Source organism: Asterias amurensis, chromosome 18, assembly GCF_032118995.1.
Source record: "Asterias amurensis chromosome 18, ASM3211899v1".
Classification (NCBI taxonomy): Eukaryota; Metazoa; Echinodermata; class Asteroidea; order Forcipulatida; family Asteriidae; genus Asterias; species Asterias amurensis.
This window is the reverse complement of record NC_092665.1, coordinates 12,732,674-12,756,743: the sequence shown is the minus strand read 5'-3', so window position 1 is coordinate 12,756,743 and position 24,070 is coordinate 12,732,674. Positions and strand designations below refer to the sequence as shown.

General features: G+C 39.0%; 2 protein-coding genes across 3 annotated transcripts; one reads left to right on the top strand and one right to left on the bottom strand.

The window, feature by feature from the left end:
• Positions 1–113: 113 nt before the first annotated feature.
• On the top strand, positions 114–11,836 carry LOC139951071 (selenocysteine lyase-like). Of its 2 annotated transcripts, XM_071949893.1 has the most exons (13): positions 114–314; positions 544–649; positions 1,263–1,372; positions 1,913–2,016; positions 2,506–2,698; positions 3,222–3,349; positions 3,975–4,136; positions 5,378–5,484; positions 6,485–6,521; positions 7,664–7,747; positions 8,465–8,567; positions 9,244–9,319; positions 9,741–11,836. In XM_071949893.1, exons 2-13 carry the CDS (start codon positions 582–584, stop codon positions 9,895–9,897), a joined length of 1,329 nt encoding a protein of 442 aa, XP_071805994.1. In that variant the 5' UTR covers positions 114–314; positions 544–581; the 3' UTR covers positions 9,898–11,836. The 2 variants fall into 2 exon arrangements, with proteins under 2 accessions (XP_071805994.1, XP_071805995.1); XM_071949894.1 differs by lacking the exon at positions 114–314 and having other exon boundaries at positions 610–683.
• LOC139951070 (ATP-dependent RNA helicase DDX19A-like) lies at positions 11,629–24,070 on the bottom strand. The gene is made up of 12 exons (XM_071949892.1): positions 23,924–24,070; positions 22,894–23,074; positions 22,360–22,389; positions 22,064–22,208; positions 21,483–21,575; positions 20,753–20,855; positions 20,134–20,248; positions 19,367–19,544; positions 18,298–18,535; positions 16,403–16,565; positions 15,558–15,749; positions 11,629–14,719 (listed from the first exon to the last, which is right to left on the bottom strand). The coding sequence occupies exons 1-12, from the start codon at positions 23,984–23,986 to the stop codon at positions 14,661–14,663; spliced, it is 1,560 nt and encodes a 519-aa protein (XP_071805993.1). The 5' UTR covers positions 23,987–24,070; the 3' UTR covers positions 11,629–14,660.

Sequence of the window (24,070 nt, the reverse complement as noted above, 5' to 3'; positions counted from 1 at the left end):
ATGGCAGCAGAGCGCGCAGATGATGACAGTAAATATTGAAGGGCGACCTCTATTGACTAGCTCTTTTAATAAAAAAAAAAATCTCAGTGAATGTTGTTGATCTCCTTCTTGCGATGAAGTCAGACGTGCCGACGAGCCCCAATTTGTGTTCCTTGTAATACAACTTAAAATAAAAACTATCTTTTAAAAATTATCAGGATATTGAAACTAACCTGTTTAGTGTACAACGATGAGCTCGTGAACACACACAGTGTCCACATGTGACGGACGGACGGTGGAGTCTAGTAAAAAAAAAAAAAGGCTACGACATCGGGGTAAGTCCCTTCCTCTTAATTAATTGAGAGTTTCTGTCTGTCCACATCGTGTCACCATATTCATAATAATAGATAAATCAATCAATTAAAAGCACTTCAGTATATACTGACACGGGACAGCAATCATTTAGAAAGGGGGATATAGTTTGCATATACTTTCTAAATTCTGTAAATAATTCTTTGCCTGGAGTCTGAGAGAGCTGATTATAATTTTTTTTTTTTATTATAGGTCAGACAGGCTCGAGTGAGCAGACTGAGACTTTTGTAATGGAAGACAACACCCCAGTCAGCAGGTCTGCATGTGCAAGCTATGAAAATAATTCATCAGAAGATAGGTATGTCAGGAGCTAGAAGAAAGGAAGTATATTTGTAAGTTTTTGACTAAGACAACAATTTGCAATAATTTTTTGATAAGAAAAAACAACAACAAACAATACAATTTAAATTTAACTTATTTGTTGATGACATGTTGATTATTACAAAGGTCACAGATTGGAGTTTTATGGTGTACTTTGTGATACAGATGGTATCAGTGGTAGTAGTACTAGCATCCAGTAAGGTTCTGACTCTGAAGTGGCCCAGTTGATTAGAAATAACAAACAAATTGTCAACAAACTTTGGATGAATTGAATTCAAAACTTGAATTCAAAACTTGAATGATGAATTCAAAACTTTGTGGTGCGCTTTTGTTCGTCATAAATGCAGTGTACTTGATGTTTTCTCACTAACTTGACTAAAGGTGGCTGGATTGGATGAATGAAAAGACTGACAATTTGAGATACAACTAATGTTATAAATGGAAAGATTTGGAAAGATAATAACTATCTCAAAATGAGTTGGGGTGGTTCTGAAAAGAACTGTTGGTTTCAACTCAATGTTTTGATCCGATATGCTCTGATCGTCGTCTGGAGCAAAAAAAGTAATGTTGTTGTTGTTGTTTGTTTACAGTGTTTACTTGGACTACAACGCTACCACTCCTCTGGAACCAGAAGTCCTTGATGCAATCCACAACGCGTTGGGTGCTGCTTGGGGGAATCCAAGTAGTCCATATCATGCAGGTAATATGTTTGTTTATTTATTTCTTAAAGCCATTGGACACTTTCGGTAAACAGTATTGTCAGTGACAGGCCCAATTTGATTAAACTATAAGCTGGACAGTCCCAACTGGACGGCAACTCCAGTTGGGCCATAAACAACATTGTGTAAACACTGATACAGATTGGTTAACGACCTCACAGTTTGTCTTTGCTGTTGTCATAAATGTCAAGATTTACAACTCAACATTCTAGGAACAGTAATCTTTGTAATGCATAATCCAGAATTGCAAGACCAACATGGGTAATAAAACATAACAAACATGGTCAGGGCTTGCCCTTTAAGCCCGGCATACATTGTCTATTGTCGAAACTAGTAAACACCACCTCTCAACTTGCCCTGTGGGCTACTAAAAACTTGCAACCTACTTGTTTAAAATGCTCAAATTTCATCCATTCAGTTTTGTTAGATGTGTTTTTTAATTGCTGGCAGTTAAGACAAACTTAACTCTTTGTGAAATCTAGCCCAGGTGGAGTTTTGTTCTGTTTTTATTTTCTGTTCAGGTCAGAGAGCAAAGCAGATCATCACTGAGGCAAGAGACAACATTTGCAAGATGATTGGAGCACATCGATCAGATGACATCGTATTCACTTCAGGCGGCACAGAGGTTTGTAGGGTGGCTGTTAAGTTTAGTTTCAAAATCCGTCTTTTTTCATCAGATCCCAGAGAAAATGCCACAAGAGCTTGTTAAAAGTAGGGTCATAGATTGGTTGTTGTCAACATAATGCTGATTTATAGCCAATTACAAAAAAGATACAATTGAAATCACATGTGAAAGTTTCAGTTGAACTGTGTACTTGTTTAAAATACAAAAAGTACTAAAATGGACTGACGTTTTGACCCTAGCCGAGTCTTTCTAGAGACAGAAATGTCAGGCCATACTGTTTGCATTTATACCATAAATCCTTTTGGTTGGTAAGCAGTATGCAACAGCTAACTCTATTTTCTCTTGTTTAGAATACTTGCTTAGCAAGATACTTCTGTGCTAAGCATCGTGATGTGATTAGGCCCTGGTGAATGACGAAAGCTGATCATAAAAAATGTTTAAAAAAATTGATTGTTGTATCATAATCTCTTCAACTTATCATTCTTAAAGACTAACAACATGGTGATCCACACTGCGCTCCAACATTTCTGGAAGACTTTTCCTCAGCTCGACCCCGGTGACCCGAGCCTCGGAGTCAGACCGACCAATCAGCATAGATTCCTCCCCCATGTGATCACGTCCAACTTGGAGCACGACTCCATCAAACTAGTACTTGAACAACTGGCTGATGAGCGACAAGTCGGTAAATAAAACAGTTACATTTTATTTTTAAAACAATTTCTTTTTTGGTGTGGTTAAAAAGTAATTATACACAAAGTTATTTTGAAAGCATGACGATGTGTCCTTAGCCCTTAGGCTAAACCATGCTGGAAAACCTTTACCAACAGTAGGAGAGTAAACTACGGGCGAGTAACCCTACAACCTTGCAGTCTGGTGTTTTGCAAAAAGTCTGGTAAATTTATGCTTTTTAAAACTTTATGGCGATTCCATTTTTCAAGTCCAAAGATCACCCTAAACAGTTCAGCCTACACGTATATTAAAATAAAAAGATATGTTTGGTCTTGTATCAAATGTTTAAGTTGATTAAAGCATAGAGACTTGTCCTTTCTCTATGATTAAAGTGTTAAGACACAAGACTGGTCTAGTTGAAGTTATTTATCCCCTTGCAATTAAAAACTCTTCTATTGTGGATTAACATTGGTATAGAAACAACAGTTCTCTTTGATTGACCCTTCCTCATCCCTCAATTCTTATTTTTTTCGTAGTGGTGACCTTTGTGCCAGCTTCAAAGCTCACGGGTCATGTTGAGGTCAGTGACATCATTGCTGCCCTACGACCTACGACCTGTCTGGTAACCATCATGCATGCAAACAACGAGACAGGCATCATTCAGGTACGGTTGAAACAATCCTCTGCACTTTTTGCTAAATACTTGCTTCAGAAAAAATGGCACAATTATTAAGGGATGAAAATTTGCTCAGCATGCAATTTCTTCCTTGATAAAAACAGTACCAACCAAATTTCAACGTGATTTTCAGGATGAGCAAACAACAGCTGGATACAGTAACAAGGAATATGCAACAAATTGAAATTTGGTTGGTAATCCTGTTTTTACCATGGAAGAAATTTCATGCTTAGCAAATTTTTGTGCTTAGCAGCTCTATGAAATTGGGCCCAGGTGCAAACATCAGTGATCATGTGGGCAGGTTGGTGTAGTGGTATCTTTCCTCTCCTTCCACCCGGTTCAAACCACGCCGTGGATTGGGTTTTCAGTCCAAACCTGACTGCAAAGGTTTTCCTTGGACATGCTGGAATAATTCTCTGGGGTTTTCCTCCAACATCTAAAACTGACTCTTCCTTTCTTGTCGTCTCTCCATTTGGGTTAAAGTTCGCTTTGCTGAGAGTCCTTGGCTTCACAACCAGAATACTTTGGCTTCGCAACCAGAATAACAGAAGTGAGAAAAAAATTAAATGTAGCTTACTAGGTTTTGCATTTTCTGAATTGTTTTTCCGTGAAGCCTATACCAGAAATTTGCCGCCAGATCCGAGCCATCAAACGCGATTCGAGACGAGAAATGCCACGGATCCTTCTCCACTCAGACGCAGCTCAGACTATCGGCAAGATTCAGGTGAATGTAGAGGAGCTGGGCATTGACTACCTGACTATCGTTGGCCACAAGGTGAGCATCTAATAAGCAGGTTGGGGTTTTGATGAGGAGAGTTGAAACACCAACCACATAGCACTTATTACACATCAGTGTAGGAGGCTTAAAGACACTGGGGTCGATTTCACAAAGAGTTAGGACTTGTCTTATCTCGAGTTATCTAACTCAGGATTAATCTTAAGGTCTGCATGCTACAGTGCAGGGTTGGGACTCGTCCTAAGTCCTAAGATTAGTCTTAAGTTAGGAAGAGTTTCGTGAAATCGACGGCAGGACACATTTGTAATTGTCAAAGACAAGTCTTCTCACTTGTTGTATCTCAACATATGCACAAAATAACAAACCTGTGAAAATTTGAACTCAATTGGTCGTCGAAGTTGCGAGATAATAATGGGAAAAAAAAACATCCTTGTCACACGAAGTTGTGTGCTTTCAGATGCTTGATTTCGCGACCTCAAAATCTAATTATGAGGTCACAAAATCAAATTCAAAATATTTAAGCGAAAAATGAATTCTTTCTTGAAAAACTATGTTCCCTCAGAGGGAGCCATTTCTCACAATGTTTTTTACTATCAACAGCTCTCCATCACTCATTACCAAGTAAGTTTTTATGCTAGTAATTATTTTGAGTAACTACCAATCGTGTCATGCCTTTAAAGCCATTGGACACTTTCGGTAAACAGTATTGTCCAAAGGCCCACACTTCGTGTACCACAACTGATATAAAAATAACAAACCTGTGAAAATTTTGGTCTTCGGAGTCAGGAGAAAATAACGGGGAAAACCCACCCTTGTTTCCGCACGTTTCGTCGTGTCATGACATGTGTTTAAAATAAATCCGTAATTCTCGACAACGGGAATTGATAATTGTTTTAAAGTTTTCTCGAAAAGTAAAGCATTTCATGGAATAATATTTCAAGAGAAGTCTGTCATGATTACCTTCTGTAAACCCTGTAAGTTATTTGTAAATCTGTGAACTTTTATTTTTTTTTCTGTTCCGAAAGTGTATAATGGCTTTAAAGGGAAGATAACGTTTGGCAATAAAAACTTACTTGCTTAGAAGTCACAGTAGCTTTCGATAGCATTTTGAGAATAAAAGTTATGTGGTCATGGTTATCCCCCAAAATTAGAGCTGAGAAGCATTACTGAAAGTAACGTCTCTCAGATTGAGTATTCTAATTACGGGTTATTGTAAATACTAATTTCTGCTTGTGGGATCTATGATGCAATAAACTTACTGTGTTTTTATTCAAATGCAGTTTTATGGACCTAGGATTGGAGCGGTTTTCGTGAGGGGGTTAGGTAAGACCACGCCCCTCTACCCGATGCTGTATGGAGGTGGGCAGGAGAGGAACTACAGACCAGGGTATGGGGGAAAAGATTTCCTTTTTTTACTCTTTAACCTTCCCCACTGTCTGACCGATTGTTACCATTCACTGTGGTTTTTAATGCTAGATAAACTGTGCCATCCTGCAATATCATTTGGTGACTACATCTACACAATGAAGTCAACCCTCCTACTGTCTGACCGTTCAATATCATTACTGTGGTTATCAATGATAGGCAAACCAGCATGCAATATGATATTATGTGGTGAATACATCTACACAGTACACAGTCAATCCTCAATCCTCAATCCTCAACAGTACACAGTCAATCCTCAATCCTCAATCCTCAATCCAACACCATTACGTTACTCCACCCAAGGGCCCAATTTCATAGAGCTGCTTATTAGCACAAAAATTTGCTGAGCATGAAATTTTTGCCTTGATAAAAAAGAAGATTACCAACCACATTTCCACATGATTTTTCAGGATAAGGAAACGAACAGCTGAATACCAGTAACAAGCAATATGCAACAAATGGAAATTTGGTTGGTAATCCAGTTTTTATCAAGAAAGAAATTTCGTGCTAAGCAAATTTTTTCTGAAATTGGGCCCTGATATACAGCATGATCAGTTTACTAGTACAGTCCTTATTTAGTCTATCCATAGAACATATACAGTATAGCAAGTTTCACACTTCTCTATTCCCCCGGGGTTGCCCCTGGAAATACTAGTCGTCCTTTTCACACTACATGTATGATCCCTTTACCCCTGGTTTTCCCCTGGTCTGCCCCGGCAAATCCCAGGGATAAACCACCCTTGATCCGGAGTAGGGTAAGCAGTAAACCCTTAGGTATTTTTAAAGTTTACAATCAGGAGAAAATCCTGGGTCAAAGAAGGTCTCGGGGCCTCCCCAGGGCTACAGTATTCCATGTGGATAATTAATAAGCAGTGTGAAAAGGGATTTGGACCAGGAAGGGTTGGGGATGCATTTTTAGGTTTAACGAGGAATAATTTTCAGAATTGTTTTCTCCTTTTCAGTACAGAAAACACTGGAATGATTGCAGGGTTAGGGAAGGTAGGTACAGATTCCTTCTAATGATTCATGGTAAAACAAAAGATGAAATATGAACGGTTTATAATTGGAAAGCTATTTTCAAGAGTTTCCGAGTTTGGTCACAAGAACTCGGAAAGTATACATCCTTTTCAATGAAGTGGGTGTGTAGGCCTGTGTGCTTCGTTTTTGAAAGGGCAAGGGCACCAAGGCATTTCTTTTCTTGGTAAAAGGCATCCTATGATGAAATTGCAAATTTTTACTGGAGCATTTCAAGGGTACCCAAGGTAATGACCAGGGGACACGGAGGCAATCGCCCTCGTTGCCTCCGGGGAGTATCAGGCCTGGGTGTGTTTACATTGAATTACTTCAGAGCTTCCAACATTTGCATCTTGGAGTATCAGGCCTGGGTGTGTTTACATTGAATTACTTCAGAGCTTCCAACATTTGCATCTGGCAATCAGTGAGATGCTGTACAACAATCAGAAAGATACTTAGAATTGCATTCAACTTGATGGGGGACAAGTTTCCATTATCAGGGAGATTTTCAAATATGTTAGTATCGAAGTCTTAGTATCGAAGTCTTATATAGCGCACGCATCTACCAAACAAGGTACTCAAGGTGCCGAGTATATACAAACTTTCAGAAAGATAGGTTATTGCAGAGATGCATTCTGAGACCCAATTATGTAGCACCTTATAAGGTTTACAAGGTGCTTCGGCGCATACAGCTGCCACAGCCAGGGACACTGGGGCAAACCCCTGGGACCAACGGCCCATCCGAAGGACAAAGCAATGTTCAGAAACACCAGAGTTTGAATTTGGTGCTCTTAACCGCTCGGCCACGACACTTCCACAGAACATTGAAGGATGGGTTTACTTTCAGAGAACTTTCTGCAGAATCAGGAAGAGATGTCAGCTCTGTTACTTTGGTCATTAAAAATTTAATACTGGGTGAGCAGTTAATCTGCCTGGGGAAGTAAGCAGCAATACCGGTTTGTGCATGATCCAATTATAAAAGTCCACTGTTTGGAAAAGGAATTACATGGAGATTACAGGTGTGAGTTGCAAGAGGAAAAGGATGTTTTGTTCTGGCCTCTTTCTTTAAAGGAGCTTTCTCATTTGATTTGTACAAGATTAAATGTCTCGATCGTTTGTCCGACTAGGCTGCTGAGTTGGTGAGCGAGAACATTGAAAGGTACGAGGAGCAGATGAGAGAAGTACGAGACTATCTTGAGGAAAGATTACAGGTAAAAGTTGGGTCTTTGAGAATGAAAAACCACCCAACAGAAGGCCAACTAAGGGATTGGGGCTGGAAGCAAAATAAGGAAAGTTGAAAGAAGAGAGGAAATAGGTGGAACCTTAAAGCGCTATATTATTATTTTAAAAAAGCTAGTAGATTATCTCAGTGATGGCCTTTGGAACAAATAGGTCTAAAGTTAAAGGACGAAAATTAAATATTCATATTCCTCTTAAAGACACTGGACACTATCGGTAATTTTCAAAGACCAGTCTTCTCACTTGGTGTATATCAACATATGCATAAAATAACAAACCTGTGAAAATTTGAGCTCAATTGGTTGTCAAAGTTGCGAGATAACCATGAAAGAAAAAACACCCTTGTCACACAAAGTTGTGTGCTTTCAGATGGTTGATTTCGAGACCTCAAATTCTAAACTTGAGGTCACGAAATCAAATTCGTGGAAAATTACTTCTTTCTCGAAAACTACGTCACTTCAGAGGGAGCTGTTTGTCACAATGTTTTATACTATCAACCTCTCCCCATTACTCGTTACCAAGTGAGATTTTATGCTGATAATTATTTTGAGTAATTACCAACATGACCAATAGTGTCCATTGCCTTTAAACTGGAATAGATTGTAACGACAAGCAAGATACAGATATGGAGTTCCAAAGTACAGCAGGTGTCTTTTCTCACTTGTAGATACTTGTGTTTCTTCCTGCAGGAAACGTTTGGAAGTCGAGTTCATTTCAACAGTAGATTTCCATCTGGAAGTAGAAGGATCCCAAATACGAGCAATGTGTCAGTAATCGGAGAGGGAATACAGGGTAAGTGTAAAATATAAAGTCGATCTTGGACGACATGGGTATGTCAAAGACGTCTTGATGTCACGGCCGAGTGGTCTAATGCACCGAGCTCAAGCTCTGGTGGCCAAGTCATTAGGATGTCATGGATATGGGTTCGAATCCCAGTCAAGACATTTGTGTCCTTGAGCAACTAATAACTTAATCACAAAAGCGCGAGTGGAACAGGGAAAATGATAGCGCTCTGCGTGCCATATCCACGAGCGCGTGTGATAACGAGTTTATCTTCAAGCAAACTTCACGCAATGCTTGTGACGATCAGCATTTGATGCAAACAAGGCTCTTTTGGATTCACATCAACTTCTTATACATGTATAAGCTGTAGGCCTACGTTGTGCGTAAAGCTTATAGAAGCGCAATCTGCGGAGTTATAACACACAATACGAAGGATCGACCATCAGAATCAAGGATTCAAGCCTACTTGAAGATAAAAACTATAATTGATTCCCTTCACCCAGGAGTAAATGGGTACCTGTTAGGGCCGAGACTGTTCTCGTGATTGATTTAGCTTGGTGTAAGTTTAAGACTATAGTTTTTCAAACGTTCCACCCATGCAAAGCTTTGAATATCGCTTGGTTTTTAACAGACATACGATGCACATTTGTTTTAAAGGCTGTTCTTTTTATATCTGCGTTTACAGGTTATAAAGTACTAGAGAGGGTGAATGTTCTACAGGCGAGTGTAGGAGCAGCTTGTCATTCCGAGTCTCAATGCAAGTGAGTTTTAAATTTGAGTCACTATAGCTTCTCATGTTGGAGAAACCATGACATATAACGAGGGCTGCCAAATTCTACCATCACAGCAATGGTTCTCAGTGGCCCGACCGAAGGGAGGGGTTCAAGCCCTTACCTCAAACAGCAAACAAAACCCGTTGCAGTGTTTAGCGAGGTGGTAGCAGGTACAAACTGCATCTCTGGCCACATCATTCATGAACATTTACCCTCACAAATCTGAGAATGAATTGTTCCCAGGACCAAACCACATTACTTCAAAAAGAATCCTTTCCCAAAAAAGTTTATACTATCAACAGCTTAACTAAGTATTATTTGGTCATTAATTTTTGGAGTATTGACCCTATACCTTTAACTGATTTGTATCTTTGACTAATAATATCAATTGGTTTTATGGTTATTTCAGGCCGTCTCACATACTGCTAGCAGTGGGAGTGCCATCAGATATTGCAGCGAATGCACTAAGGCTTAGTGTCGGACGTCACACTACAAGAGACGACATAGACAGAGTTGTCGACGATATCAAACAAGGGATAGATGGGCTACTAAACGAACTAGATTAATGGAACTTTGCAGCTGCCGTTTTATGCATGTTTAGTAACACATAGTTGAAGTCGATGAAAGTACAGTACACTGTATTGAGCATGTACTACACTGTCCAAATTATAAAAGTGGCGGTCCGTCAGACGGACAAACGATCAGCATGCAATGCATATTTTTAACCAGTAGTGAAGTCATTGACAGTACAGTCAGTGTAATGAGCATGCACTACACTGTCCAAATTGTAAAAGTGGCGCACCGTCAGACGGACAAACTTCAGCATCAAATGCATGTTTTGTAACCAGAAACTGAAGTCAACGACAGTACAGTACAGTGTGTGAGCATGTACTATACTGTCCAAATTATAAAAGTGACGCACCGTCAGACGGACAAAACTTAAGCATCCAATGCACGTTTTGTAACAAATAGTTGAAGTCAATGACAGCACAGTAGGCTACTAGTGTACTGAGCATGTACAACACTGTCCAAATTATATAAGTGGCGCACCTTTAGACCATGGAGCATGTATGGTCAGAGGGACAAACTTCAGTATCTAATGCAGCTGGGATCAATGTGTCCAATGTACATGTACTAGCTTTTAAAAAGTACTGCCAGAAAATGAAGTCTGTAACTGAACACATGTAATCAAAACTTAAAACTGATTAGCCACAAAACAAAAATTTTGTGCGTACAAAACACAAAATGAAGTCTACTAGTGACAGCCACATTCAGAAATATATGCATATACTGCCGCTTGAATTAAACCACATGATAGTTAGGCTTTATCTGACTACCTACATACATGACAGAATGTAAGTGTGCTGTGCGTCATGCAAGGGGGTCAATGTGGGTTTTTCCTGTAGATAGGCATTTAAAGGAACACGTTGCCTTGGATCGGTCGTGTTGGTCTTTGAAAAGCGTTCGTAACCGGTTGTTATAAAATGCATATTGGTGGAAAGATGTAAAAGTAGAATACAATAATCCACACAAACATGCCTTAAAATTGCACGGTTTTCCTTTTACCTCGTTGACTAACAAGATGGGCCATTTATGGGAGTCAAATTGTTGACTCCCATAAATGGCCAACCGTGTTAGTTCGCAAAATAAAAGGAAAACCGCACAACTTCGGGGCAAATTTGTGTGGATCATTGTATTCTACTTTTAAAACATCTTTCTAACCATATGCATTTTATAAAAAACGGTTACAAACGCTTTTTAAAGACCAACTCGTGCGATCCAAGGCAACGTGTTCCTTCAAGCGTTTGTGTGTTCTATGTCTACAGGCAATCCTGTAGTTAGACAGATGTGGTTGATGAATTCAGTTGTACAGTTGTAATTTTAGTAGTACTTTAAATGTGTGCATATTACAGGGTACATGTATAACTGTATAGAAACTTGTGAAGCTGTTTTAAAACAGACATTGCATAACAAATCTCGGTCAAAAAAGTGCAAGGCACCAGTCGCAGCAATGTAAACTATACGGCAGTTTTTAGCTGGTACAAAAAATACAAAAACAAGCACAAAGAAAATGTTTGATTTGATAGTTTCGGCAAAACATACAGAACTGGATTCATTGCCCTGAATGTAAACAGTAAGGCAACAGGACCACAGCAGGCATGCAACTTAATGCAAAAACTATTGTAAACTTTAAAAAAAATATATTTTAAACATGTGTACGTAGATGTGACAGGGTAGAGAATGGTGTGAAAAAATGTGGCAATAATTTCAATAAATGGCGACTCTAAGTCATCAAGTCCTGAACACTTCTCATGTTTAATTGCTTGGACAACAACAGAGAACAGTATTACATGTAACACTTCGTCGGATCTCGTTCATACATACTAAAAAAATGTAGAGTCTTGTATTCTCCCCCCACCCCATTGCTTTTTCTGTTTTCCTCCCCCAACATAAACTACCTTACACCTGTTTAAGACAGGCGCGACAGAGTCGCGACGAACCAAACAGATTAGGGGCACCTCTAGGTTGACTGTGAAGACTAGTCTTTGACAATTACCAGTAGTGTCCACTGTCTTTAACATTAGGTTCATCTCATGACAAAGATCGATGTCTGAAAATGAAACCAAGGCGTTCTTTTGACTTGTAGCGCGTTGCCAGTTGCTCCTAACTGTGTCAGATGCCAAACTTTTCATGTACTTAATTCGGAATTTGGTTCAGCACAACTGTCGGTTGAGCGTCTGTCTGAAACGGGTGCGACCCATTCCGTCTTAAAAAACAAAACAATAGCAAAGTAATCTTTACATAAAAAACAGGTACTTTCCCATACACTGTAGTACGTAAACTCCAAGTGTTTGTGAGCGAGGAAATGGGGCTTGATGTTACACAGGACCCCGATCCTATTCCTTTCCCCCCCACCCCCCCCCCAAAAAAAAAGCTATTTGTGTGTCAGACTTGTTTGACAATGTCTGGAACAGTGGCTTGTTTAATCATAAGTGGTGAAATAGTCACTTTACAGGTGAAGAGAAATCAATTAAAAACACATCACTGGCCCGACTTATACAATGGTCCCCGGATGTTTTCACTGGTCCCCGGATGTTTTCACTGGCATTTGGACTCAATCGAGAACACTATGGTGGTGTACAATGGTGTAGTGGCTATGAAAGTTACCAAACCCATAGTAAAAAGGCTTGCTTGTAGTCGGTAACACAATGGCCTGCCACTCGAAAATTTTAGAAAATAAAGTTAGCTTTTGCGCACAGCTTATGGACCGATGGTATAAAAGCACAAAATAAATTTCACCGACAGATTTCACAGAGGCATCAGTCAAAAGTCCATGAAGATGATGGTTATCAGCTTTCAACATTCTCCTGGAGAAATCAACTTACGAACTGGCCTTTAAAGAAGGCAATGGGGTTTTGTGCTGGAGTAACAACGTTCATGTACCATCTTCAAAAGACACTTGTGGTTATCTTCGAAAAAAAAAACCAACTTAAAGCTCATCATTTCTACGAGTAAAAGTTTTCTTAACATAAGACTATTTTTCCCTCCTCCACAATGTGGACATATAAAAGGTAAGCATTTCAGAAAACAGTCATTTTAAATCATCCACGACTTAAAGGGACACACCGGCCGAATTGGGCTATTTGGGCTACAAAATAGACTAAGATATGACTTCAACGGTCTTCCAGGAATAAAGAAGAACAGTCCTTAAAAAAAATCATCAAATTTAGCCGTTTTTGAGCATTTTAAGACAAAAACGCAGGTCGCGTGATTGTTCTAACCAAAAAGTGGTACAAACAATCACGTGACCTTCCGGGCTAGTTTTACTTTCAGCCGTCTAAAAGTAACTTACTTAACCAAATTTAAATCTTTTTTTTACAAAATTATTTACGAATAATTGCCGAAAAAGATCATGTATTCAAATTATCGCTACAAAATGTAAATAATGGTGAAAAATCTAACGTAAGATTCACATTCAAAGAGTCCGTGTAACGGAAGCTTGTTATTTGGCCGCTTTGGTTTTTTAAAATAATTTTTCGCTAAATTCGTGACATTTTGATGATTTTTTTTATAGCAACTATCTATAAAAACATTATTTATGATTCTACACCCCTACATTGCGTAAACGGTGAGCCGGTGTGTCCCTTTAACGATCACCTAAGTTTGCCTGTTCAGTACATTAAGAAGTTCTTTATTTATGAAAGTTTCATCGAGGCCAACATGTAATAATCTAAATCCATTTTTCGTGATGTTATTGACCCATTTCACCTGACGTCATCATCAGAATAATCTTGGATGCGCCATTTTGGTGGTCAATGTCAACGTGTGTTATTCAGTGAAGTGCGCATTTTCAGGTGACGCGACGTTTACACGTCAGCCTATTGACCACCAACATGGTGAGCATGGCATCAGTCGCCGCAAGTGACGCGCGTGCCAGGGGTCAATAGCTACTTGTATGACTCCAGAAGGAAGATCCTATAAAAATGAAACCTGAAACTGTACAATAATCTCAGACCTGCTAGCCATGCATCTTGCATTTTGTACAACGATCATGGGAAGATTTAGAACTAAATTTAAAGGAGCACGTTGCCTTGGATCGGACGAGTTGGTCTATAAGAAGCATTTGTAACCGTTTGTTATAAGATGCATATGGTTGGAAAGATGTTTTAAAAGTAGAATACAATGATCCACACAAATTTGCCTCTAAATTGCGTGGTTTTCCTTTTACTTTGCGAACTAACACGGTCGGCCATTTATGGGAGTCAAACATTTGACAAAAGTTTCCATAATCAGGGAGATTTCAAATTTGTTCATCAGAACACGGAAAGATTCAGGTTTTTTTTTTTCAGGGAACATCCGGCAGAATCAGTGGGAGGTTCAAAGGTTCAAGCCCAACTTTTCTTGGTCAACCCAAGAGCTGAATCTTTCAACTCAGTGATGGAAGATTCGCTTCTTTCAAGAAAATCTAAAGGCGAGTAGAGATCAATAGAAAAAAAAGGAAAAAAAAGTCAATGACCTACTCCTTAAAAACTCCCGATTTCCTCTATCATTTTCGCAAGGACACGCGTACATTTGACCAAGGTGTAACATATTCTTCAAATTGAATAGATCCAGACAAAAGAAGAATACGCTGAGTAGCGAAATAACACCCTTTTTTCGTAAGGTTAAAAAAAAAATCATATAAAAAAAGTACTAACAGTTTATGGGAGAGTCCATCACAAAGTGACTACAAACATATATGATCACAGTACTTTTCAAGATACTGTAAAGTGTCTTGAGATTAGTCCAGACAGTTGTCCGACTTTGACGATGTTCACTCTTTCTTGTATCAAACGATCTTCTCCAATTCTTCCGTGTCGTCCGTGCTCAACAGGAGGATCTTGCGGCCTGTTTAAGAAAATAAAAAAACACTCATTATTTTATCATGTTTTCACCCTCTGCAATGTCTGCCGATTTAACTTCATCCACTGGGATTTTGAATATAAACTATGCCAGCCTGCAATTTCTTTTCATAATGGTGAACACATCTACACAGTACACAGTTAACCCTCCTACTGTCTAACCATTTAATATCATCCACTATGGTTTAAAATGGTAGGTAAACTAAGCCCACCTAAAATACAATACCATTTGAAAAAAAACAGCAAAACAGTACACAGTTAACCCTCCTACTGTCTGACCACTGAAAATTAACTAAGGCAACCTAAAAAATGAAGCGTAAGCATCTACACAATACACAGTTAACTCTCTTACTGTCTAACCATTTAATATCATCCACTATGTTTTAAAATGGTAAAACTAAAGGTATACTAAGCCAACCTAAAATATAATATCACAAGGTGAAAGGGTTTATATGGAACAACATAGGAATAGAAAGCAGTCGGTAGAGCTCCAGTAGTAACACTAGAGGTCGCAGTTTCAAATCCCCGTTTTAGTCAATGTTTCTTGGTTCACCCGAAACTTATTTGTACATACCCTGTCTTCCGCTTCTTTTGTGGTTTATAAAACCAGAGATCGCAGTTTCAAATCCAATTTTAGTCAGTGGTTTCTTTGTTCGTCCTTGTGGTTTATTACATGTACTTGACACCAACATTTTTCAGAACATGTTGTGTGCTGTCGTAAATGCACCAATTTGCTTAAAATCAAAACCAAATTTGTATTTTTTTGTTTTTTTAATCAGTGAGAAACACAGTTGTTGACTAATGTCGCACTCTCACAAGCTTACCAAAGTGTCTCTCGATCTGCTGAAGGACTTCCATGGATTTGGGACGGTCGACAAAGTTGATGGCCAAGCCGTTCTTGCCGAATCGTCCGGTCCGGCCAATACGATGCAAGTACGTCTCGCAGTCAGCCTGACCGTTGACGTCGACGGGGAGGTCAAAGTTCACCACGATGGTGACTTGCTCGATGTCGATTCCTGGAAGACGAGAGAAATGAGACGACAAAGAATCATCAAAGAGGGCAATCTAAATTTTCCAAAAACATGAATTGGTTCCTCTTAACTCGTGTTCAGGAAGCTGCTATATATACTGTACATGGAGTACCAGCACACATGTGCCCTACAGCTTTCTGAAATAGATTAAGCCAATGATTAAAAACAATCACAGGAATTTGAAGTATTGATCTCACATCATAAAAAACTATAGTTATCCTCGCACACAATACAATACGTAAACAATCAGTATAATAAAAAATACCTAAGACTACAATAACTTCTAACATGAAAAAATGGGTGCTGTCAAAATGGATTGGTTGTGAAGGACAAAGCAATAATTGTTAAGTGTCCTGCTTAGGCACACAAGTGCCACGACCAGGACTCAAACCCACACTCTGCTGATCAGAAACAGTGCTCCTCCACCGCTCATCCATGACACGAGTGCAATTTCTCATTTCTCCTTTATATAAATGAGGGAAACTAAAAAAGGGCTACATCACCAAACCCAAAGGCCTGAAGAAACCTGTTGAGTTTTAGAATGTTGGAGGCAAAAAAACACATGTACATCAGCTATTGACTGGAAACCCAACCTGTACTTGAGACTCTGGGATTCAACATGAGATTTGTTTGCATACCTCGTGACATGACGTTTGTCGTGATCAGGATTCTTTCCTTGCCTTCCTTGAAGCGTTGAAGGACGGAGAGTCTCATGTTGATCTCCAGCTCTCCACTCAGCAGCCCCACGGCGTGGCCATCCTGTACCATCTTCCCAGCCAGCCAGCTAGCCATTCGTCTCGTCTGAAATCATTAATTTCTCTAGTTATTATGTTTGAAATTTCTATACATTGTATTGCTGTTAAATTGTCTGGCATCTATCTTTTATTATAATACTCATTGTTATTTGTTTTCAACTACCGATAAAGGCTTAATTTTTATTGTCGACACCAAACAAAAGCGAGAAAGACAGAGCTTTCAAAATTAGTTCTTCAACGTGGCGCTTATGAGATATCGCCTAACATCAGGGGCCAATTTCATAGAGCTGCTTAAGCAAAAAATTTGCTTAAGCACGAAAATAGCTCGCTTATTTTACACATGTTACTGGCAAAAATTTCCTGCTATATACATTGCTTATGACTAGTATTAAGCTGTTGTTTACTTAGCATTACAATTGAGTGGAGTCTTGGCCGGTAATCTGATTTTACTAAGCAATGAAATTTTTGCTTAAGCAAAAATTTTTGCTTAAGCAAAAATTTTTGCTTAAGCAGCTCTATGAAATTGGGCCCAGAAGGCCAGATGGCCACTTCAAGGTGAGGGCTACACTTAAAGGCAGTGGACACTTTTGGTAATTACTCAAAATAATTATGAGTATTAAACCTTACTTGGTAACAAGTAATGGGGAGAGGTTGATAGTATAAACCATTGTGAGAAACGGCTCCCTCTGAAGTGACATACTCTTCGAGAAAGAAGTAATTTCCACGAATTTGATTTTGAGACCTCAGATTTAGAATTTGAGGTCTCGAAATCAAGCATCTGAAAGCACACAACTTTGTGTGACAAGGTTTTTTTTTTCTTTCACAGCTATTTCGCAACTTCAACGCCCAATTGAGCTCAAATTATGACAGGTTTGTTATCTTATGCATATGTTGAGATACACCAAGTGAGAAGATTGGTCTTTGACAATTATCAATAGTGTCCACTGTCTTTAACTGATTTGGGCTATCGACCCAAACCAACCAGGGCCATGTTGCCTCTTCAAGGTTCAACTAACAAGATTTTAAGTTGTTGATGTTGAGATAAAAGCTTGACCAGAGCTAACAGCTGATGAGTGCACAGCACTTCTGCAGAACTGACATTTCACCAGAATGTTAAAGGCAGTGGACACTACTGGTAATTACTCAAAATAATTTTTGCCATAAAACCTTTCTTGGTAACGAGTAATGGGGAGAGGTTGATGGTATAAAAGATTGTGAGAAACGGCTCCCTCTTAAGTGCCATAGTTTTCGAGAAAGAAGTAATTTTCCACGAATTTGATTTTGAGACCTCAGATTTAGAACTTGAGGTCTCGAAATCAACCATCTAAACGCACATAACTTCGTGTGACAAGGGTGTTTTTTTCTTTCATTATTATCTCGCAAGTTCGATGACCGATTGAGCTCAAATTTTCTCAGGTTTGTTATTTCATGCATATGTTGAGATACACAAACTGTGAAGGCTAGTCTTTGACAATACCAAACGTGTCCACTGCCTTTAAGTCATGAATGTATAACCATCGTTTGTTGGTAAACTGCTTTATACTCAATACATAGTTCTTTCATATTTCAACATTTTTAAATTGTTATTATTATTTTTTTTATTTTAGTGACGAATGTGAAGAAAACAAAGATAAGAGAAATAAATTGGTCACACCTCAACAGACAGTGGGTCGGACGAGCACAAAAAAAAATCATTTGTGGTCTCATATACATGCACAACCCTAGTGTAAACGCTGCAATTAAGATAGTTAGCATAAAGTATCTTTCCGGTGACTTACATGGCAGAATATGATGGCCTGTCCGATGCTGATGGCCCCGTAGATGTTTGCCAGGGCCTCGTATTTTTGATTCTCGTTACTGCAAAGCACGTAGAACTGCTTGATGTTGGAGAGACTTTCTTCTTCCCTACGAAGGCGGATAATAACGGGGTCCCTGATGATCTTGTGAGCGAAGCCCATGACGGTATCTTCGTAGGTTGCGGAGAACAACATCATCTGGCACGACGGAGGCAGCTTCCTGAAGATAAACACCAGAAGAACAAAACAGTTTGTTAGAACAGTAATTTCTTTAAGTATTGTTTGAAGCTTTGCATGGTGTGGAGAAATATGAAGAAACTATAAACAAATAGTAAACTTGCGGGTAAAACCATGTGTAAATCTCTTATGAGTGAGTGTTGGCTCTGAAAAGAGCCAGTTTGGTCTCAACGTTTCGAACAGTATACTCTGTTCGTGTTCAGGAGAGTCATTTCTTTGCTTTGTCCTGTTGCTTTCTCTGTTTGTTTGTACGATCTGTTGAAAGTTCGGTTAGTGTCCTGTAAATGCATTTCAAAACCAGATTTCGTCTTTTGAAAATGCCAACAAAATAGACTGTGTAAGTTGTCCATAAGAGCGTACAGGTTTTTTTTACTCCGCATGCTCGATGAAATCTGGCTTTTCCATTAAATAGTTCAGATTTCACCTTCTGCGCTCATGCACTAATACGCATACAATATTTGCATGATACTTTCTGTGTGAACTTAAAAACCTCAAGTAGAGTCTAAACCAAAAAATAACATCCTTTTTTTATTTTCTAGCTTTGCGGGAAAGCTCCATTCAAGAATTTCCGAGTTTGGCCACCAAAACTCAGAAACTATACATGCTTTGCAGGTATTAATTGTGTTTACATTGTCATGTAAAACATGGGTCTTTAAACTTAATGGATGAGCAGTTGATCTGCCCAGTGCAGTCAGCAGCACTACTAGCTTGTTGTTGATTCAATTAAAAGATAAGGGTTTGGAAAAAGAATTACATAGAGATAACAGGTGTGGGTTGATAAAGATCAAAAGGATGTATTATTCTGGCCACTCACTTTTGGATTCTAATGGATTGATCTTGATGTCCTTGGGTAGCGATCATGACGTCAGCCTCGTCCAGCACAAATACACCGACCTTGCTCAGGTCAAAGAATTTATATTTCAAGCTCCAATCCAGCATTGTCCCCGGTGTGCCGATGACTATGTGGTCTGTGAGCTTTGTGCCCCTGTCGTCTGCAGGTCAAATGTCAAAGGTTGACGTAGTTATAATAAAAAACAGTTCTTATAAAGGGCATTATACAATACAGTCTCTACGCTCTTGGGTGAGTAAATAAGTGAGTTTTAAGTTTCTACTTAAATTGTTCCAGGGTTGGGCAGTTTTTGATTTGGTGTGGAAGATTGTTCCATAATGTAGTTCAGCAGCAGTACACTGTAAATTGGGAGCAAATGTATTGGTGAGAATCAATGATGCTTATGAAGAAAAAATTTACCGAAAAAACCTACATGTATGCTTATACCTGCAAAGAAATTGGACCCTATTCGCAGTTTGCAACAAAACACAACTCCTACAGTTGAATGGTTTCAAATGGTTGGTCAACTCACTGGGAAACGTTAATGAGAGTACATGTAGGAAGGTTAATATGTAGACACAGGGAACCGGGCACTAAGCACCAGCATTATATGGCTCTTCTGATAGATGTTAAATTGGCACAGAAGAATAAAGGATAAAGAATATTAATTTTGGTTTTACCCTTACACTGTATTCTCTGTACTTTCCCAAGTTCTTTGTAAAAAATCACAGGCATATTACTCTTCTACTTACGTCTGTTTCCTCTGATGGCGTAGGCAATCTTCAGGTCTGTGATGTATTTGCTCATTTCCTCCACGACGTCACCAATTTGCCTCGCTAGCTCAAAGGTTGGCGCCAGACACATTGCCTTTGAAAAATGATAGAAAATCCACATTAATTAGCAAACAAATGGTGAACTTATAGTAAAAAGCAATGGTCTCCGAAGATTGTAGGCAATGGTAACTAAAGCTTGTGGATAGTGGCACCCAAAAATTGTGGGCATTGGTACCCAAAGCTTGTGGGAACAGGTACACTCAACTTGCAGGAAACGGTACCCAAGGCAATGGTTCCCAAATCCTGTAGGCAATGGTCACCAAAGCTTGTACGAAGGGCAAGTTCTTATCTGAACAATCTACATGAATTTGTGACAGTAGATAACAGCAAGACAAGTTCTTATCTGAAATTGGTAGACTCCCGATTTCCCAACCAACTCCCTTGTTATTTAGTACAGGTTCAAACATAGAACAAGTTGTTGCAAAAAAATTGTATTACTCAAAATACATCATATGCAGACACAAGAACTACTACCTTAATTCAGTAAAAGCAGTTTGCAACAGTGGTTTTTATTTTTCTACTGAATCTCTGTGCATACCTGAGGATAGTTCTTGTTGGTGTCCACTCTGCTAAGCATCGTCAAAACAAACGCTGCAGTCTTGCCCGTACCGCTCTGTGATTGGGCGATCATGTTCTTTGGACTGAGGTAAACAAAAAATACAAAGAAAATGTTACACACTCTTAACTTATACCACTAGTTACCAGCTCCCCAGTAAGCCAAACATGATTTGATTGGCAGGGGGTGTTGAAAACCCCAGAACCTAGCACATGCTGTGTGACATCTGGTTCAGACAGGTGCTCTAGAGTCGCTCCAACCAAATTGTTCAATAAAGTACATGAAAAGTTTGACGTCTGAAACAGTTAGGACAACTGGACGTGCTAGAAATCGAAAGATCGATTGTTGCAGTTGTTCAGAATTACTCTGGGGTGTCTCGGTTTTCTTGTCATGAGCCAAACCTTAAGTAACTCATTGGTTATCCCTGGCATGCCTGGGGTTGTAGATTCCAAGGAGCTTTTTGAAACAGTATCCAAAGCACTAGAGAAGTAGACCAATGAGCAGGATTTCTTTATTTGTGGGGAAAAAATATTGTCTGATTTTCCTCACCAGGCCGACATAAAAAGTCTAAATTTGGCCAAATGTCTGAACTATCTCATTCCTGGTAAATGTTCAGTAAAGTTCACCAGCTAGCTCTCCGAGACAAAAAAAAAATGATTTGGGTCCTCTAGGAATGAAACGTAAAAGTTGCATTGAATCGTCGAGTACTTACGGATCTGCAAGGAGTAGTGGAAGCGCTGTTTCTTGGATCTTGGACGGAGCATTGAAACCCATCCCGTACACACCTTTCAATAAATCTGGTTTTCTAGAGGACAATAATGAAAATATTAATAAATATATTAAGTTAAGTTGGAAATTATAAAACAAATAATTTCCAAGGATCACTCCCACAGGGCTGTCTAAAAGCACTGGACGCGTTTGGTAATTGTCAAAGACCAGTATTCTCACTTGGTGTATTCCAACGTACGTAAATAACAAATCTGTGGAAACTTGGACTCAACATGGGTCATCGAAGTTGCAAGAGAAAAATGAAAGAAAAACCAACCTTCTTGCACAAACTTGTGTGCTCTCAGACCCTTAAAACAATATTAAAAGACTTCAGGGCTTTTAACATTTGAGAAAGAAATTACTTACTTCCATGGGATTCATTTCTTGCAATGTTTTAAAAACTATCAACAGCTGTCCGTTGCTCCTTTACTAAGTAAGTTTTTATCACGATATTTGTTGAGTTATTAGCAGTAGAGTCCAGTGCCTTTAAGACGGGTTGACAGTAATAACAAAGTAAAGACTCACAAGCGCAACTGCTCGAAGGATTTGACAGAGTACAGCGGAGAGTTCGGATCATTCTGTTGAACTTCAAGCTGCGTCTGTGAGATGTCCTGTAGTTTGTTGTGAAGGGCCTTGTTGAGCAATGAGGCATCAGCGGCTGCTTCGGCATCTGTGGGTCAGGGTAGAACAAGAATGAGGGGAGATGTTTTTAAATCAGGAATGCGGCTTTGGTTTGGCCCCCGAAAGAGGAAACTGTCTGAATTAAACAACTTTGTTTAAGTGTTTTTCAGTTTTTATGGAACTTTGGGTGTTTGTCTTACCATTAACATCATCTCCTTTGCTGTTGTTATCTGTGGAGATAAAACAAAATATATCACAACTTATTAACCAAGGTTTTCCCGATCGTATTTTAAACAAAAATGCCGTTTCAAACCAGCCTCTCTACCATGAGCAGTGTACAGATCGAGACCTCTCATAGGGATGTGCGAAAAGAAAAAAAGATGATCAGATAAACAAATAATATATTTAGATGCAATTAAAACAAATTTAAAATACGAAAATCAATCTCCTTTTTTCACAGAACAAATAGTTAGAGTCTTAGACATGTCAAAAGATCGAAAGAAGAATGACAGGGTACCAGTTGCTCTTTGACTTGATGTCTTCTTAGTGGGCTACCATACTTGAGTGCATCTTGTATGTACGTAGAGTGGATCCGACACAGGCGCGCCTAATATCTGGAACATTTTGATTAACCATTACCAGAGTTTTATGAGCAAGCAGCGCATGCTGGATTTAAACAAAAAATTGCTCGGACAGAATCAATCACCCCCCTGTGAATTAGTTTGGTTTCAAACCTTCTGTTGCTGTAGCATTGTCTGTCGGGGTATCTGCTAGGGGTTGCGCCGAGGGTTGTGCCGAGTGTTGTGCCGAGGGTTGTGCCAAGGGTTGTGGTGGAGGTTGTGCTGGTTTTGTATCACCCGATGCTCCAGCCTGCTGTTTCGGCTTGTCTGATTGGTTGAGTTGAATATTCTGAACCTGTGGAACAAAAATAATTGGATTGTAATTAAGGCCTCAGTTTGTACCGAACTGATTAACTCCACAGTCCAATTTAAATTTAGCTGTAGCAATTGATCATACTGTATTGTTGCAGCTGAGCTAAACCAAACCTAGTTTTCTATCTTGAATGTTGCTGGTGCTTGACCAATCCATACGATAATGTTGAAAACATATTTATGTCTAGTTGCGATAACGTAACCCTCCTCCCGACGGCCGGGAGGGTTACATTATCACAACTAATTTATGTCACGAGAATTTATGCACAACTTCTTCATGAGCAAGTTGTCAAGATCGTTGAGACATTTTGAAAAGTTCAATCTCGAAAATCCTTGAAGTCGAGTACGATTCCATCAGATTCCAAATGATTAAAATATCCATGAATTCATGCTTTAGCCTTCATTATTTTATAATTAAGTTAATTAAATATTATTTAATTACTTAAACCACAAAAAAATGTAAATTTTAAATTTAATTTTAAAAATTAAATTAAAAGAATGGAGGTAAGAGTAGACTGAGAGAGACCCCTATTATTAATATTATAATTATATTTTACGGAGGCATGACTGCCAATACTTGGTTGTTTTTACAGAGTATCAATTCTTTCCTCTTTCTGTCCAACTTGACACGTCACGTGTGTATCTCTCCGTCTCATATGATTGTGTGTACAGTATTACAAAATCTGGAAATCCCCCAATTTGACTGGTAGTGGTACGTAGCGCGGTGTCAAAACGTCTAATTCTAACAAACAAAAATGCCAAAAATTGAACGTTGGCAAATGAATTCACTCCACTGCGATCCAAATTAACAAAGTATCCAACATAAACTAACCTTGGATGCCAACTCTCTCTTCTCCTGTTCCTCTATCTCCTTATCCCAGTCAAGGCCAGACATCGTGGATCACTGAAACGAACAATATTCGGTCGGAATTTTTCACGAAAATGTTAACTTCCAAAACACATGCAATCTCATGACAAA

Bases quoted from the DNA above. Each gene is read 5' to 3' on its own strand.
- LOC139951070 (XM_071949892.1), bottom strand. From the start codon at position 23,986: ATGTCTGGCCTTGACTGGGATAAGGAGATAGAGGAACAGGAGAAGAGA. The intron at 19,545-20,133 runs GTAAGTAGAAGA...TTTGACCTGCAG, and splicing joins CGCCATCAGAGGAAACAGAC to ACGACAGGGGCACAAAGCTC. The intron at 16,566-18,297 runs GTAAGTCACCGG...TAATGATTTCAG, and splicing joins AGGCCATCATATTCTGCCAT to ACGAGACGAATGGCTAGCTG.
- LOC139951071 (XM_071949893.1), top strand. From the start codon at position 582: ATGGAAGACAACACCCCAGTCAGCAGGTCTGCATGTGCAAGCTATGAA. The intron at 3,350-3,974 runs GTACGGTTGAAA...TTTTCCGTGAAG, and splicing joins ACGAGACAGGCATCATTCAG to CCTATACCAGAAATTTGCCG. The intron at 8,568-9,243 runs GTAAGTGTAAAA...CTGCGTTTACAG, and splicing joins AATCGGAGAGGGAATACAGG to GTTATAAAGTACTAGAGAGG.